Raw genomic sequence first — 16,940 nt, forward strand, 5'->3', positions numbered from 1 at the left:
CGTAATTTATTGTACGATTAAAATAATGAACTCAAAAAATACGCAGTAAATTACGTAAAATAAATAATTATACTTTTAAGAATCTCTACAATAGTTTACAAATAGTAAGTATCCGTAATTCGGACCGTATCTTACAATGTTTTTTTTTTTACAAAAAAAAAGTTGCCGATTCAAATGTCAATCAATTGATGGTCGTTGTTTTCATATATTACCTATTTTACTGAAATTTACTACGTTTGTTTGTTTGTTTTTGTGTTTGATTGTGGTAATTATACTTAATTGTTAGTATATCTTAAGAAACATGACTAAATAGGTAAGTGATGAAGAAGGATTACATTTTTCGGGTTGTCTAAATGTTCTCACTGCTGAGGTGAAAAGTTTTATGAACTACACGAGATCAAAGTTATTTACATCTCGTGCGCTTTTGAGTCCCTTACTACGCTCAAGATTCTAAATTAGATTCACTCGCTACGCTCGTGAATCTACTATAGAATCTTTCGCTTGCACGGGACTCAAAATAAGCACTCGAAGAAATATCAAACTTTGATCTCTTGTTGTACAAATAACTATTTTTAAATAAATTCAACGAGTTTTTTCCTCCGACTCCGTCCGTCCGTCCGTCCGTCCGTCCGTCCGTCCGTCTGTCACCAGGCTGTATCTCACGAACCGTGATAGCTAGACAGTTGAAATTTTCACAGATGATGTATTTCTGTTGCCGCTATAACAACAAATACTAAAAACAGAATAAAATAAAGATTTAAGTGGGGCTCCCATACAACAAACGTGATTTTTGACCGAAGTTAAGCAACGTCGGGCGGGGTCAGTACTTGGATGGGTGACCGTTTTTTTGCTTGTTTTTTGTTGATGGTGCGGAACCCTCCGTGCGCGAGTCCGACTCGCACTTGGCCGGTTTTTTATTTGTTGATGGTGCGGAACCCTCCGTGCGCGAGTCCGACTCGCACTTGGCCGGTTTTTCTAAGCCATTTTTCTCAATCTAACGACTGAAGGTATAGCTATTTTACCAAGGTAAAGTAAGTACGTTTTTAATAGTATAATTATATCACACCACACCGGTATAAAATAATAAAAGTACATAAGTAAATGTAAGTTTTTCTCCATTTTCTATTTTGTGAGCTTATAATGGCAGTCATACTTGGTCAGTACTTGGATGGGTGACCGTTTTTTTGCTTGTTTTTTGTTGATGGTGCGGAACCCTCCGTGCGCGAGTCCGACTCGCACTTGGCCGGTTTTTTATTTGTTGATGGTGCGGAACCCTCCGTGCGCGAGTCCGACTCGCACTTGGCCGGTTTTTCTAAGCCATTTTTCTCAATCTAACGACTGAAGGTATAGCTATTTTACCAAGGTAAAGTAAGTACGTTTTTAATAGTATAATTATATCACACCACACCGGTATAAAATAATAAAAGTACATAAGTAAATGTAAGTTTTTCTCCATTTTCTATTTTGTGAGCTTATAATGGCAAATTTAAGAAAAAACGCCGAAGTTAAAGCGGTGTTTTTAGGCACCTTTAGAATTAATAATTCTGAGCAGATATATAGAAATAAATTTTATAGAAGACTCTCCGAGACCACGGGGACAACGCCGTCCTCGAAACGTCGGAGGTAAATCTTAAAACTTAGATACGCGATTAAGTCCCGTTGTATAATTTAATAATGTGTAAAAATCGTGAAAGTTTAAATCAGTGTTAGAAATAAATTTGCTTTAATTACTTCATTTTTGGCGTTTTCGGTTACAAATCGACTACGGCCTCCTAAAAGAAAAATGCATTAATATTATTAATAGGAATACCTAATTAAGACTACACTGAATATCTTATTATACTTATGTATATTGTTTTGAGATAATAATAATAATTATAATTAACTAAAATATGAACATTTTACATTTTACTAGCTGTTCGTTGTATGTAAGTTGTAAATTTCGTCACCTTTCTTTATACAGATCCGTATTATCCGAATTATCTGGATATCCGGATCCGTCAAATTTTAATATCCGAAATATCCGGATCCGAAAAATTGACGGATCTTGCAAACCCTAGTTCCGTATTTAGGCGATTTATGACGTATTAAAAAAAAACTACTTACTAGATCTCGTTCAAACCAATTTTCGGTGGAAGTTTACATGGTAATGTACATCATATATTTTTTTTAGTTTTATCATTCTCTTATTTTAGAAGTTACAGGGGGGGGGGGGGACACACATTTTACCACTTTGGAAGTGTCTCTCGCGCAAACTATTCAGTTTAGAAAAAAATGATATTAGTAACCTCAACATCATTTTTTAAGACCTATCCATAGATACCCCACACGTATGGGTTTGATGAAAAAAAAAATCGAGTTTCAGTTCGAAGTATGGGGAACCCCAAAAATTTATTGTTTTTTTTTTTCTATTTTTGTGTGAAAATCTTAATGCGGTTCACAGAATACATCTACTTACTAAGTTTCAACAGTATAGTTCTTATAGTTTCGGAGAAAAGTGGCTGTGACATACGGACGGACAGACAGACGGACAGACGGACAGACAGACAGACAGACAGACAGACAGACATGACGAATCTATAAGGGTTCCGTTTTTTGCCATTTGGCTACGGAACCCTAACAACTGCAAGAACCGACATAAATTCTGTCATAAACCTCCTTGTTTGGAAAATCGTTGAAAATGCCCTACTTAGTGATATTTATTGCCACCTAATTGCCACCCTAGAAAGAGAGAACAAAACAGTAAGCACATACCAGGTGTCGGCGGTCGGAGACACTCTCGACAAAGTTACTAAATAAACCAGCATAAGTATGACCTGCGAATACTTACCGCTTTAACGCTTGTAGGGATACACTTAAACTGGATTCAGAGACCAAATGAGTAATAGGAATTAGAGCCCAGAAGATGTCGACTAGCGATACAGCGTCATGGCTAATTGCGTTCACGTTTAACCACATAACCTAAGTAATACAAATCTGAGTTTAGTGCTCTCAAACATGAAATATAGAAATAATTCAACCTTAATTTGTAATACGTATAATGACGTAAGTGACTAGCTTTAGCCAGCACAAAATTACAGGACGTCGAAAATGGCCTGAATCGCTTCGAGAAAAGGATGGTTCGGCCGTGCCTCTTTGTTTTGCTCGACTTGGCGGGGGCACTGCCGTGCCCCCAGATCTATTATGAATTACCATCTTACGACGTTTAGCTACAGAGAGGCGTAAATTGAACTTGGTCTTATATTACACTAGCTGTTGCCCGCGACTTCGTACGCGTGGATTTGTATATTGGTGGTTATAAATTCTACATTAGCTTAGAACATTATGCAGCAAAAGATAGCAGTAGGGACGGTTAATCATTTGTTAATTATTATACAACGCATGAGATTTGTCTTTCACAACCTGGCTACGAAGTTTCAAGCCCCTAACTGAATAAAATTGTTCTCGATAATCTCGATATAATCTCTCTCAACCCCCAGAAGATTTTAAGTCCACTATTTAATAAAACCTACTACCTAACTACCTATTTACGAAGTTTGAAGTTCCTAGCTTTAAATAAAATTTGAACCCTCTACCAACTCTCAACCCCTGTTTAAACTTTTAGGGGATGAATTTTTAAAAACGCTGAAATTACTTTTCTTGTATTGTAATAATATGCCTTTATACAACGATTCAAGTCCCGCACTGCAATAAATATTTGGGTTCCATACAAATTTTCGACCCCCTTCACCACCTTGGGGGATGAATTATCAAAGACTCTGAAATTAGTTTTCTTTTCTCTTAATAAAATACCTTTTTACGAAGCTTCAAGTTCCTAGCTTTAAATAAAATTATAACCTATACAATCTTTCAACCCCTTTTTAACCCTGTTATGGGATGAATTTTTAAAAACGCTGAAATAAGTTTTCTTGTGTTCTAATACTATGGCTTTATACAAAGCATTAAGTCTCGCACTCTCAAAAATATTTGATCTCCATACAAACTTTCAACCCCTTTTTCACCTCCTTGGGGGATGAATTTTTAAAAACGCTGAATAGGTTTTTTGTTTTTTAATAAAATACCTTTTTACGAAGTTTCAAGTTCCTAGCTTTAAATAAAATTTTGAACACTATACAAACTTTCAACCCCTTTTGGACCCTTATAGGGTATGAATTTTTAAAAACGCTGAAATTACTTTTCTCGTATTCTAATAATATGTCATTATACAAAGATTCAAGTCCCGTACTTACAAAAAATATTGACCTCCTTACAAATTTTCAACCCCTTTTTCACCACCTTAAATGTTGAATTATGAAAAACGCTAACATTATTTTTCTTCTCTTTTAATGAAATAACTTTTTACCGAAGTTACAAATTCGTAGCTTAAAATAAAATTTAAACCCTATACAATCTTTCAACCCCTTTTTGACCCTTTTAAGGGATGAATTTTTGAAAACGCTGAAATTACTTTTCTTGAGAATTAATAATATGGCTTTATACAAAGATTCAAGTCCCGCACTCTAAAAAATATTTGATCTCCGTACAAACTTTCAACCCCTTTTTCACCACCTCGGGGGATGAATTTTTAAAAACACTGAAATTTGTTTTGTTGTTTTTTAATTTAATACCTATTTGCGAAGTTTCAAGGTCCTAGCTTAAAATAAAATTTGCACCCCAAGACATAGTTTCATCCCCTTTTTTACCCCCTTAGGGGTTGAATTTCCTAAAACGTCCCAATTCCTTTTTTTTGCAATCGGCTTTTATGCCTTTCTAAAAAGTTTCAAAGCATTTGTAATAGATTCAAACTTTCAACCCCTTTTTAACCCTGTTAGGGGATGAATATTTAAAAACGCTGAAATTACTTTTCCTGTCTTATAATAATATACCCATATACAAAGTTTAAAGTCACACACTTACAAAAATATTTGATCTCCATACAAACTTTCAACCCCTTTTTCACCACCTTGGGGGATGAATTTTCGAAAACGCTGAAATTCGTTTTCTTATTTTTTAATATAATACATTTTCACAAAGTTTCAAATTCCTAGCTTAAAATAAATCTTGAACCCCATACAACCTTTCATCCCCTTTTTAACTCTTTTAAGGGATGAATTTTTAAAAACGCTGAAATTACTTTTCTTATGTTTTAATAATATGGCTTTATACAAAGACTCAAGCCCCACACTCTCAATAATATTTGATCTCCGTACAAACTTTCAACCCCTTTTTCACCACCTCGGGGGATTAATTTTTAAAAACGCTGAAATTAGTTTTCTTGATTTTTAATTTAATATCTTTTTGCAAAGTTTCAAGGTCCTAGCTTAAAATAAAATTTGCACCCCAAGACAAAGTTTCATCTCCTTTTTTACCCCCTTAGGGGTTGAATTTCGTAAAACGTCGCAATTACTTTTTTTTGTAATCGGCTATTATGCCTTTCTAAGAAGTTTCAAAGCATTTGTAATGGATTCAAATTTTCAACCCCTTTTTAACCCTGTTAGGGGATGAATTATCAAAAACGCTGAAATTACATTTCCTGTCTTATAATAATATACCCATATACAAAGTTTCAAGTCCCACACTCACAAAAATATTTAATTTCCATACAAATTTTCAACCCCTTTTTCACCACCTTGGGGGATGAATTTTCTAAAACGCTGAAATTAGTTTTCTTGTGTTTTAATATAATATATTTTCACAAAGTTTCAAATTCCTAGCTTAAACTAAAACTTGAACCCCATACAACCTTTTATCCCCTTTTTAACCCCCCTAGGGGTTGAATTTTTCAAAATCGCTTCGTATCTCTTGTACACTTTACAAATGCAACCTAGTGTGCAAATTTCAACTTTCTAGCTCTTGTAGTTTCGGCTCTGCGTTGATGAATCAGTCAGTCAGTCAGTCAGTCAGTCAGTCAGTCAGGACACTTGCATTTATATATATAGATATATATGTAGTTACTCGGACATACATAAACAAGTTGGTCACTAGTTTCAGTGAATTGAAAATGCTCAGCGCCAAAGCAGGCGTCTTAAGTGTAGCTTGAAAGACGAACGTTGCAAAGCCTCCCTATCTTTTCAAAGATAAAGTATTGAGGGCTCAGTATTCAGCACACGTAGTAAAGACACCTTTTAAAGCGATAGAAATGTTTTCTATTCAAATCATATAGTAATTGTAGCTTTCAATACTTTTAATTCTTGAATGCAAGTCTGATAAATAACGTTTCTATCACCAAAAAATAAACCTATACTTGAATTTGTTTTTTTAAGAATCCATCTATGAACGCATAAAACTAAATTCAAATAACTATTTTTTGTGATATTTTAACTAATATATATCACAAGGTGATTTAACCCAGTAAAAACAGGAATAGCAACATCGGCACAACATCACACCTATCATTGTTTGGTCACCTATCATTCTTATAGTAGTTTATGCAACAGTGATATAATAAGGGTTCTTAAAATTCAAGGGTCGAAGTTACAAAACGAGACGTAGTCGAGTTTTGTAAAAAAAGACCCGAGAATTTTAAGAACCAATTATGAGCTGTTGCATACATTACTTTTTCTATGACAGCTGCAGCAAAAAAAAAAAAAAAAAAAAAAAAAAAAAAAAAAAAAAAAAAAAAAAAAAAAAAAGTTATTATTAAAAAAAAGAGTTATTATTTAAAAAAAATTGAGTTATTATTTAAAAAAAAAGAGTTATTATTTAAAAAAAAAAGAGTTATTATTATAAATGAAAACATACAGTCATCTTATGAGCCTATAGACAAATCATTCAAATGACATTGCTTTAGATATCACTGTCAGTCATTTAATTGACACATTTAAGTGCTGGAGTAGAAAAAGAGAATAAGAGCACGTCAGGGTAATTTTGAACACGTAACCCACTTAGCAATTTTCTGCTGCTGACCGCACACTGTCTAACATTCACGCATACGATTACTCCTAAATGCGTCTGTCTCGTGGCAGTTTGCATACGAGTGCCATTTACGGGTTCTACAGGAACCGTTGGCTGGCAAAAGGTCATCTATTTAGTATTGTTACCAATCTCTCTTGTCTTGTACTCGTATTGTGTAATTCTCACGCCACCGCACACGTCCCTGACATCAAACCACAAATTTGCATAGAAACAATAACCCGAAGCAGCTGTTTAGTCTCGAATCGAATCGACAAGTCGATTTAGTGCGAAATCACGATTCCCACCGTGTAGACACATGCAAATACGGCTTCTGTGGAGTTTCTGTCTCTTGAGGGTCTTATCCAGAATGCTGCTGTTTGTTCCTGGTATGTTTTAAAACCTCTAGTGATCGTGCGTCTTCTTTTTGAAGATGGTTATAAAAACAAATGCGCTGATGAAATGAAATCGGCTGATCCGTTTTCCGTAAAACATTCTTTTATCGGGCGCTAATTGGCATTGGCACAGCTCACAGTCGGCCAACAGCAAGCCCTTGCCGTTCTTGTTTATCGCTGCCGATATTGCCATGTAGTTCGATACTGCATTATTGGTTATCATTGTGACGTGCCTTATTGGATACCGAATTCCTAATATTCCTTTTGACAGATTTTTGCCAATACCTTAAAAAACATTATATTTACCATTTTCATTCAAGTTTTCGATTGGACGATAATCGCTTCATTCTGGATTTCGAAACTTTGTAGAATACTTTACTTTATTTACAGAGTTCTGAAATTATCAGGGAATAATGTATTTCTTCAATAAACATGTACAGGAACAAAAATCAGCGCCATATACCTATATCATTTCGTCTTGAAATCTGTTCACATTTCCCACGAGTTCAATGCCATTGATCTCTGCTATGTAGCCACCGAGACGTATATTCAAGGATTTGATATGCATAATACAGCCGAGCACGAGCATTCGTCCAGTAGATTGCGTATTTCCACAAAATATGTGACCGTATGCCACAAGTAAGACAGTTAAATGCAAAGTATTCCTACTAGAGAAATTCTGAAATGTTTTCATGTGAATATTATGTATGCAATTGCAGTGTTACTATAAAAGTGACGGTTATTCTTATGGTCGCTATTTGCGACAATGCGCGCACGTGACTTTAAGAGGCATATTCAGATGTTAAAATTATGAAACCAACATGATGGACCCCGGATTCTTGTCGCGATCACGTGACAAAAGGGTGATTTGGGGAGTAAATGGAACAGTACCTATTAATTAATACGGATTTATTAAGATAAGATAATACAAAAAAAAAAGATTAAAATGTCGACGTCGCTCTATTGTTAACGGACTCTCCGTAACAGATCAACAGTTGTTCTAAATGACTTGCGGTTAGGCTACGTCTTCTAGCAGAATATATCCACTTCAAAAAAGAAAAGCTTCTTTCCACTGGGACAGATGTTAACGGAGCATATTTGAAAAGTTTATTAGTTATCTTATAATTTAAGTATTATCTTGTTCTACCATTCCATTTACTCCCCAAATCACCCTTTTGTCACGTGATCGCGACAAGAATCCGGGGTCTAAATTGATGTCATTGTGCGTGACACTACCACTAAAATATGGATTAAGATTCTGGAGGCGACCAAATTTTCAAAGACGGACAGATAATGAATTAGTGATCGTATGTGCTCACTACTGCCTATGAAATTATTACCCGAGCAAAGCACTGTGTTGGTTGCAATGTCAGTTAAGTACTTACAGTCGCCATCAGATATATCGGAGCTGCTAAGGTGCTCACAAATATCTGAATACGCTTCTATTGTCAGGACGTTAGAGTGCGTGTTCAGATATTGGGAACACCTTGGCCGCGCCGATATATTTGATGCCGACTGTACCTCGAAAAGCAAGGGAGTGTTACTTTATTACCGATTTTAATTTAATCGCAAACTTTATTAAACCAGTTCCTCCTCGAAATTAACTAATCGGAATTCAGGACATCCTCGAAATTACAACCATGATCTGTATATATCGCAAACTCGCATCACGTTCATACCGTAAATTGAAATTTGAACTTTAAGTATTCGTACTAAAGTCAGTTTTCGGAACCAAAGTTGAGTAATATTCGATGGAGGAATATTACTGTCCAAGCGCAGCTATTCTAACAGAATTCCAATAGTTACATAATTCACGGAAGCTTTTAACTCAATTGAGCTCCTAGTATAATTAGGCTTCTGAATTAGTGGCATCTATACCTAATCAAGGTTCCAGTTTATACTGGTGCCGTGTAGATAAGACGTCGGTAAGCTAAGTGAATAGTGATCCAATGTCTAGGGTGCTCATCATTCCAAACGTACTTCAACTTGGAAGGGTCACTCACTTGCAGTCTACAATTTAAATATTAAAATTTGATCATATTTTTAAATATAAGTTGAAATCGTGTAACAATAATAATGTCTGTATTTCGTAGAAATATTGTTGAAAAATAAACAGTAAATGTTATAGAATTTAAATATTAAAATGAAGTAATAATTTTGGGATCCCCATTTAACTAAGGATTTTATTTTATCAGATCACGGAAGCAACTTATACTTCCAAGAAAAGTTTGGAGCTGAAATTAGTCAAATTCATGTATCTACCCGGGGTTTCAAACACAGATCGACCCTGATGATTAATTGTGAGTGAGTGAAAGGGCTTTTTAGGGTTCCGTACCCAAAGGGTAAAAACGGGACCCTATTACTGACTCCGCTGTCCGTCCGTCCGTCCGTCCGTCCGTCCGTCTGTCACCAGGCTGTATCTCACGAACCGTGATAGCTAGACAGTTGAAATTTTCACAGATGATGTATTTCTGTTGCCGCTATAACAACAAATACTAAAAACAGAATAAAATAAAGATTTAAGTGGGGCTCCCATACAACAAACGTGATTTTTGACCGAAGTTAAGCAAGGTCGGGCGGGGTCAGTACTTGGATGGGTGACCGTTTTTTTGCTTGTTTTGCTCTATTTTTTTGTTGATGGTGCGGAACCCTCTGTGCGCGAGTCCGACTCGCACTTGGCCGGTTTTTTTTTTTATCAAAATTACATTTGATTGCACCAAAGTTGACAATAAAAGTTAATTTAAAATTTCCTTCAATTTAGAGCACATGATTGCTTTCTCCTCAAAGCAATCACATCACATCAAACGTATGAACTAAATTTATTAAGTTAGGTCATAGACTAGGAATCCTCTAGACGGAGTTTAGAGCAATTATTTCATGAAACCGATGCTGCCAAAAATATGGGGGTGCGGGGGGACGAGGTGAGCGAATCCCGTGCCGATGAGTAAAACTGAAGATGGAGTAAAACTACCGTATATAGTGGCAGAGGGGGTAGCGTTACTATGCTCAGTCTAGAGGATGTCTTGTCTGTGAGTTAGGTAATTGAAACTTTCGGACTCACAATTACAAATCATATTCGAACTTAAATCGGATATCAATTGGAATGCAGCAACCGTAGAGCTAACTGGTCTGTTCTCTGTTCACTGAACAATTAACTTGCAGTAACGTGGGTAAACAAGCGGTCAAAAAGTTAAATGGAAACTAACTCGCCGCGCGGAATAAAGTCCTTTGTCGGCGCTCGTGGAATATGAATAAGAGTTTCCGGTTAAATATTTGTTGTTTAAATACTACGTAACTTTGTTATAACGTATCGTTTTTTAGGGTTCCGTAGCCAAATGGCAAAAAACGGAACCCTTATAGATTCGTCATGTCTGTCTGTCTGTCCGTCTGTCCGTCTGTCCGTCCGTATGTCACAGCCACTTTTCTCCGAAACTATAAGAACTATACTGTTGAAACTTGGTAAGTAGATGTATTCTGTGAACCGCATTAAGATTTTCACACAAAAATAGAAAAAAAACAATAAATTTTTGGGGTTCCCCATACTTCGAACTGAAACTCAAAAATTTTTTTTTCATCAAACCCATACGTGTGGGGTATCTATGGATAGGTCTTCAAAAATGATATTGAGGTTTCTAATATCATTTTTTTCTAAACTGAATAGTTTGCGCGAGAGACACTTCCAAAGTGGTAAAATGTGTGTCCCCCCCCCTGTAACTTCTAAAATAAGAGAATGATAAAACTAAAAAAAATATATGATGTACATTACCATGTAAACTTCCACCGAAAATTGGTTTGAACGAGATCTAGTAAGTAGTTTTTTTTTATACGTCATAAATCGCCTAAATACGGAACCCTTCATGGGCGAGTCCGACTCGCACTTGGCCGCTTTTTTTAAAGAAGGATTTTTTTTGGTTGTACATAAAAATTAAATCTGGCATTCTTTATCAACGTATATTGGTCAGACTGACTTTGGTCAGACGAAGCTGAAGTGGGATAAAGATTGCTTTTGCCGCTTAAAAAGTGAGCTACCTATGGGTCAAGATTTCTACTCAGTGGCAACCCGAAATAAGGAATGGCGCTGGAGAAACAAGGTCAGACATTTTATAAAAATAAGGTCACAATGTAGGTAATTGTAGGTAAGAACAATGAAATACGAAGGCTCTTATATTAACTAGAGGTTTTGTGACTTCGCGAGTCTGTCTTTGCACAATAACTGAAAAAATGCTTCCGTCATTTGAAACCACAGACAAGACATCCTCTAGACTGAGCATAGTAACGCAACCCCCTCTGCCACTCATACGGTAGTTTTACTCCATCTTCGAGTCAATCCCGTGCCGTGATTGGTCCGTGTCTTTGAACGGACCAATCACGGCACGGGATTCGCTCACCTCGTCCCCCCGCACCCCCGTATTTTTGGCAGCATCGGTTTCATGAAATAATTGCTCTAAACTCAGTCTAGAGGATTATTAGTCTATGTTTGAAACTTTTGAAAGTATTCCAAAAACTGAATCGATAAAAATACACAATAATTGAAAGCTCACAAAATTTCACGAGAATCGGTTGACACTACAGCCTCCTACATACTAAAGAGTTTTTGCCCAAGCTAAAACGGAGACACTTCACTTCACAGAAGCGGCTTACATACATATATCTACCAACTTGAGTTAAGACGTCTTACAAATAAACTCACCACTCACTCAACTCACTCACTTTGACTATAATTTACTCACCTCGTCATCGAACGCATCAGGGTCGGCCATCCTGACGGTTTTCTTCGCCAGGGTTCCGCTGCGGTGTCACGGCAGAGAGGTCAGCCGGCTCGCATCACACGCACTTCACTCTCACTGACTTGCTCTTGCGCACGGACATAGCACGGACTCGATCTGAAACAACACAGAGAAAATAAGTGTAGGTATTTTCAACATTTTCATTTTTGATACAAGCTTTTATCGCTGACGATGCCCTCCTTAAACATTCCACTAATAAATACCTACTCATTGAGACAATTTTAACAAATCCAACATAATTAGGTTTCGTTGTTCCATCATCAGATCAGCTCGATGGTACAGCCAGCAGTAGAAGTTGCTAAGTTTCTCGTAATGCATGTTAATTATAAGATGTAATTTTTTTTTTAAAGATGTGTCCCGCCGAGTTTGTTGCCGGTCCCATATTGGGATACGCTCCTCCAATTGAGGGGGGATTTAAATCTTCTCGGGGCAGAGGTGTAGGGTTGGAGCCGGTCTACCTAGCTTTATTTGACATCCATAAGCGCATTGTAATTATGCCTACTTGAATAAACTATCTTTTATCTTATCTTATCTTATCTTAAGCGGGCGAGGTGTTCAAAATTACCTTGACGCGCTTTTATTCTCTTAACAATAAAGTCGCATCAAGATCATTTAGAACACCTCGCCCGCTTAGCAAGTTCTGCTGCTGACTGTATTATTGCATTGTCACCTAACTTACATGTGAAGTTTCAGCTCAATCGAATAATAGGAAATGCGTCCACAATATCTAGATACATACATTTCAAGTTTAATAAAAACTTGTAATTACATATGAGCTTATATCAAAACTGTTTTTTGACACAAAGACTTATTTATCTTACATATTAAGGCGACAATAATCACTGCCCATAAAACCACAGGACAAACAAACGTCTGCACAACTAGACATATTTTATACATGTAATATTTTTATGGGGTTGTTGTGTAGCCGAAACACAAGGCCTAGACGCCGGGGCTCCTAAACAGCGCGATAAACAACCCGCATGTACTCCCCGGCGGACTAAACACACTTGTTTGTTCTCTTTTATACCCAAAACTTGGTACTTCGGGGAGCGTTTATGCAAAATTAGAAAGTTCCCAGGATGCCTCAAAAAGCTACTGCACAGTACGGTGTACAGTTTATAAATTGTGCATGTATAATTTCGATAAGGTAAGCGTTTATAAACTTACAGTATTACAATAAAGGCAAAAGTACCTAATCCGACCAAAATTCCTGCCATTAGTGAAAGCTACAAGAAATAATTTATCGTAGACTGTGGACGTTAAAGGACTATGTACATATGTGTCCTTTCCCAGCAAAAACTTCCACTTTGTCGCTTGCCATAAGGACGCTTTGACTAGTTATTAGTATAAAGATACAAGCAAATCTCGTCTTTATGGTAAGCGACAAAGAGGGACCTTTGACTAGACTTCGACACTTTATACACACACACACATTTAGGATTTTTTGAACGTGCGAATTTATATCTTGTTTCATATATAATTATTTGTATTGTTCGCTACAAATGACTACGACGTAGACCTCTGTAGACCCTCTACGCCGTAGCAATATGACTCCGAGAGGAACAAATTCTGACCCTTATAAAACGCGCCCTATCTCGGAAGCTACTATTATGATGTTTAATTATTTTAATATTCTGAAACAAACATTTAAGGCAATTGTACCGTTTATGTAAAAAAAGTGGTATTTTAAACATTTTATTTCAAATGAGTACCAATCTTAATTGTGATAAATGGCGGGCCATATTAATCTTAATAAGCCTCATTAATGAAACCCTTTAACCTCCGTCAGACGCAGACGTGAGCACGTTTTGGGTTCCACGAAAAAGTTTTGTCTTAAAATTTTCAGTTATTTTTAACAAGCTTTTATTAGGTCGACGTGTATGTAACTATGTAATGGAATCTAAGGTAACTAATTTAACCATCTTCCAAGGATCGTAGCATCATGAAAATTGGCAGCTGTATGTAGTTCTGATGACAATACAATAATATGGTACTGTCGAACTGATCTGATGATGGAGACAGGAGGTGGCCATAGGAACTCTGTGATGAAACAACGCAACCTAATTGTGTTAGGGGTTTTTAGAATTGTATCAATGAGTATTAGTTGTCTGTCGTAAGAAAAGTACAGTTAGCGATAAAAGCTTGTACCAAAAATAAAATTTTTGTCAAAAACTTATTTTAATGGCTGAAGTGTAAGTCTATGTCATATGTCATATGAATAGCGCGGATATATGAAGCATGTATGTATAACATCTAGAATGTAACTGAGTATTTAGTTCTATGACAAGAATATCTCTTAAATTCACTTCTCCCATATAGCATGAGTTTAACAAAGGCTTTCTTTATTTGTAAAACGACCCTCAGAAGTTAGGGACCTTGCGATAATAGAAAACGTAATGGAGCCTTACCATCATGTATAACAAAACTACAGCCGCAGAACTCACATTTATTATACACCAAAGCACTGTCGTGTTTTTATCATAATACGTAACGTAATCCGCATTAAGGATTACACCCTTCCATGGCTACACAGAGGATAACTTACTGCCGTATTCGAACTTCAAGGTATTCACAAGAGACGACACGTACTAGATCGATTCTAGATACGTTATAGTTTAGATTTCAACTAGTTCTCTTTTGCAGCGCAATTCGAGCAACCAATGTCACTTTTACGTTAGATATAGTTAGATATCTATTAGATGTGAATTGGATCTCTAAGCCATATCTTGTGGAAATCGTTCAAGAGTATCTCCAGAATCGTCAAATTTGTCAGGTTAGATCTTAAACATATCGTTATCGTATCTTGGCGATGTCTAAAAGATATCTAACAGATGTCTATTTCAAAATCCGAATCGGGCCCTTAGTCTCTTTGTTAAAGAGGAAAGCACGCAGCTCTGTACTAATTCTTCATGCGCTTCCAAATTGTATCTTAACTACAATGAGCAAGGTTCTGTTTGGAATGAGATGATTTAATGAGATACAAGTATGTGTAAGTTTTGTCAGAGATTTGTGATCACTGAAATATTCTAGTGGGATTTGTGTTGTTGTTGTTTGTGCAATACCAGAGTAGAAAACGGTTTAAAGGTAAAGTACCTATTCAAAGTTCTTGCTCAACATTCTATATTCATGATAAGAGATATTAATACGGGTTCCTTTTGTACCTTTTTGGTACGGAACCCTAAAAATGAGACAGCATATATTATTTCGATCTACAAATCTTCTCAAGTTTCACAATCCATAAATGACTCGAAGGGTTAGAGTCGGATCAAGCTAACTGTCCATGGAATTTGTAATGACACAGTGTAGCCATTCTTTCTGTAGCAAAATGTATCAAAAGTCGCATATCACCAAAATAGTTATTTACGATACAAGTGCGGAAAAGAGGAAATTCGATAAATTAAAACACGACCGAAGGGAGTGTTTTAAATCGACACGAGTTGTGCTTATTATTCGCACGTGTATCGTACAACGTTTTACAGTACATATGGCACTTTAAACTTTCGACATACGCACGGACAGTGCTATTTCCCGCACTAGTTCTGGAAAGTAGCGCCATATCGTCGCTGTACTTACTCAACCTCATATCTGCAACAATCATTTGATGGAAATGTCGCTTTTCTTTCATTCGGAATACGGGTGTTTTTGTCATCAAATGAGTGTTGCAGATACGAGGTTGAGTAAGTATAGCGGCGATATGTACTGTAAAAGAACTAAACATTTTCAGTGCCCTCAATAGTCACCACAAGGACAAACCGCGCCATCTGTGCTTATTAATAAGCAACAACCCATCTTAATCCCCCATCAGCACACAGAGCCTCCGCCGCGCCGTGCCGTGTAGTGTAGCTAATTACACGACGCCGGTAAACTCCATAATTGGCGTATATTGCCGTGTGCAAATTGTTTACCTTGCTGTGACTCAAGTCGTTTGGCGACGTAGATCACTTTCGCAACAGATAGAAGGTTAGAAATAGAACAACTTTCAGTTACCAAGAATAGTGGTCCATTAAAAATTAAATGCTTATTTAAATTGTGTCGAAGTTTATGTACAGTCGACGACAAAGATATGTTTACACTTTTGCACCTTACTCCTTTGTAATAAGGCGAAAAATGTAAACATATATACTAGGAGACGTTGATTGCACGATCTGCGAAGAAATTAAAATCAATAATTTTTGAAGTAATGAAAACTTCTTTAACTGAAAAACTTTAGTTCCGAAATTGCTGGCCAGTGAGCTTAAATTTGTAACGTTAATTGTTTAAAATTCGAATAGAAATTGTAAAGTTACCTTGCAGACCTCGCATCTAAATATATTTTGGTCATGATATTTTGAGTTTTATTCACCAGTACTAGAGTTCACTTTTATTAGCGATTTCATCAAGATGTAGCTTTATTGAATTATATTTGAATGATATAAAGTTAGAATGTAACTGTGAGATCCTCGTATTTCAGCCCGTACAAGATTAAAACCTTTTTCATGTAATGTCATTGAGTTTTTCTTTATTGATTTAAATGCCATCTAATTGAGTGGACATCTAAACCTTACGGTCACGTGATCGCCTTACGCTGTCTCGAGTTTATCATTTTTTCCCCACCTCAAAAAGTGCCCAGCGCCGCTAAAGAAGTTTTCACTTCAATAAATATCCATGATAACCAAGATACATACCTATAAACTTTAACGCGGAACGAAAATTGTCGTGATATTCACTATCTATAGTATCTTTTCCGTACCCGAGTAACTTTTACGTAAACCTTGTTATGGGGATCCGATAACTTGATCAACAAATTGTTTGGCAACTGAAACTGAGTATTTTATTTGGCAACCATTCCGTTATAAAAACTTATTTTTGCTGAAACATTAATTACGATACACGATATTTTTCAGTG

At 36.3% G+C, this 16,940-nt stretch overlaps 1 protein-coding gene across 2 annotated transcripts in view; it reads right to left on the reverse strand.

Moving 5' to 3' along the window:
• The window catches only part of LOC134658021 (dipeptidyl aminopeptidase-like protein 6), a 205,773-nt gene that overhangs the window by 143,859 nt on the left and 44,974 nt on the right, over positions 1–16,940 (reverse strand). For both annotated transcript variants that reach the window (XM_063513622.1, XM_063513621.1), the window contains exon 2: positions 11,996–12,148. In XM_063513622.1, coding sequence (XP_063369692.1) covers positions 11,996–12,025 — 30 coding nt within the window. In that variant the 5' untranslated portion in view covers positions 12,026–12,148. The remainder of the gene's footprint in view (positions 1–11,995; positions 12,149–16,940) is intronic.

The sequence above is a fragment of the Cydia amplana genome, chromosome 21 (genome assembly GCF_948474715.1).
Source record: "Cydia amplana chromosome 21, ilCydAmpl1.1, whole genome shotgun sequence".
Taxonomy (NCBI): Eukaryota; Metazoa; Arthropoda; class Insecta; order Lepidoptera; family Tortricidae; genus Cydia; species Cydia amplana.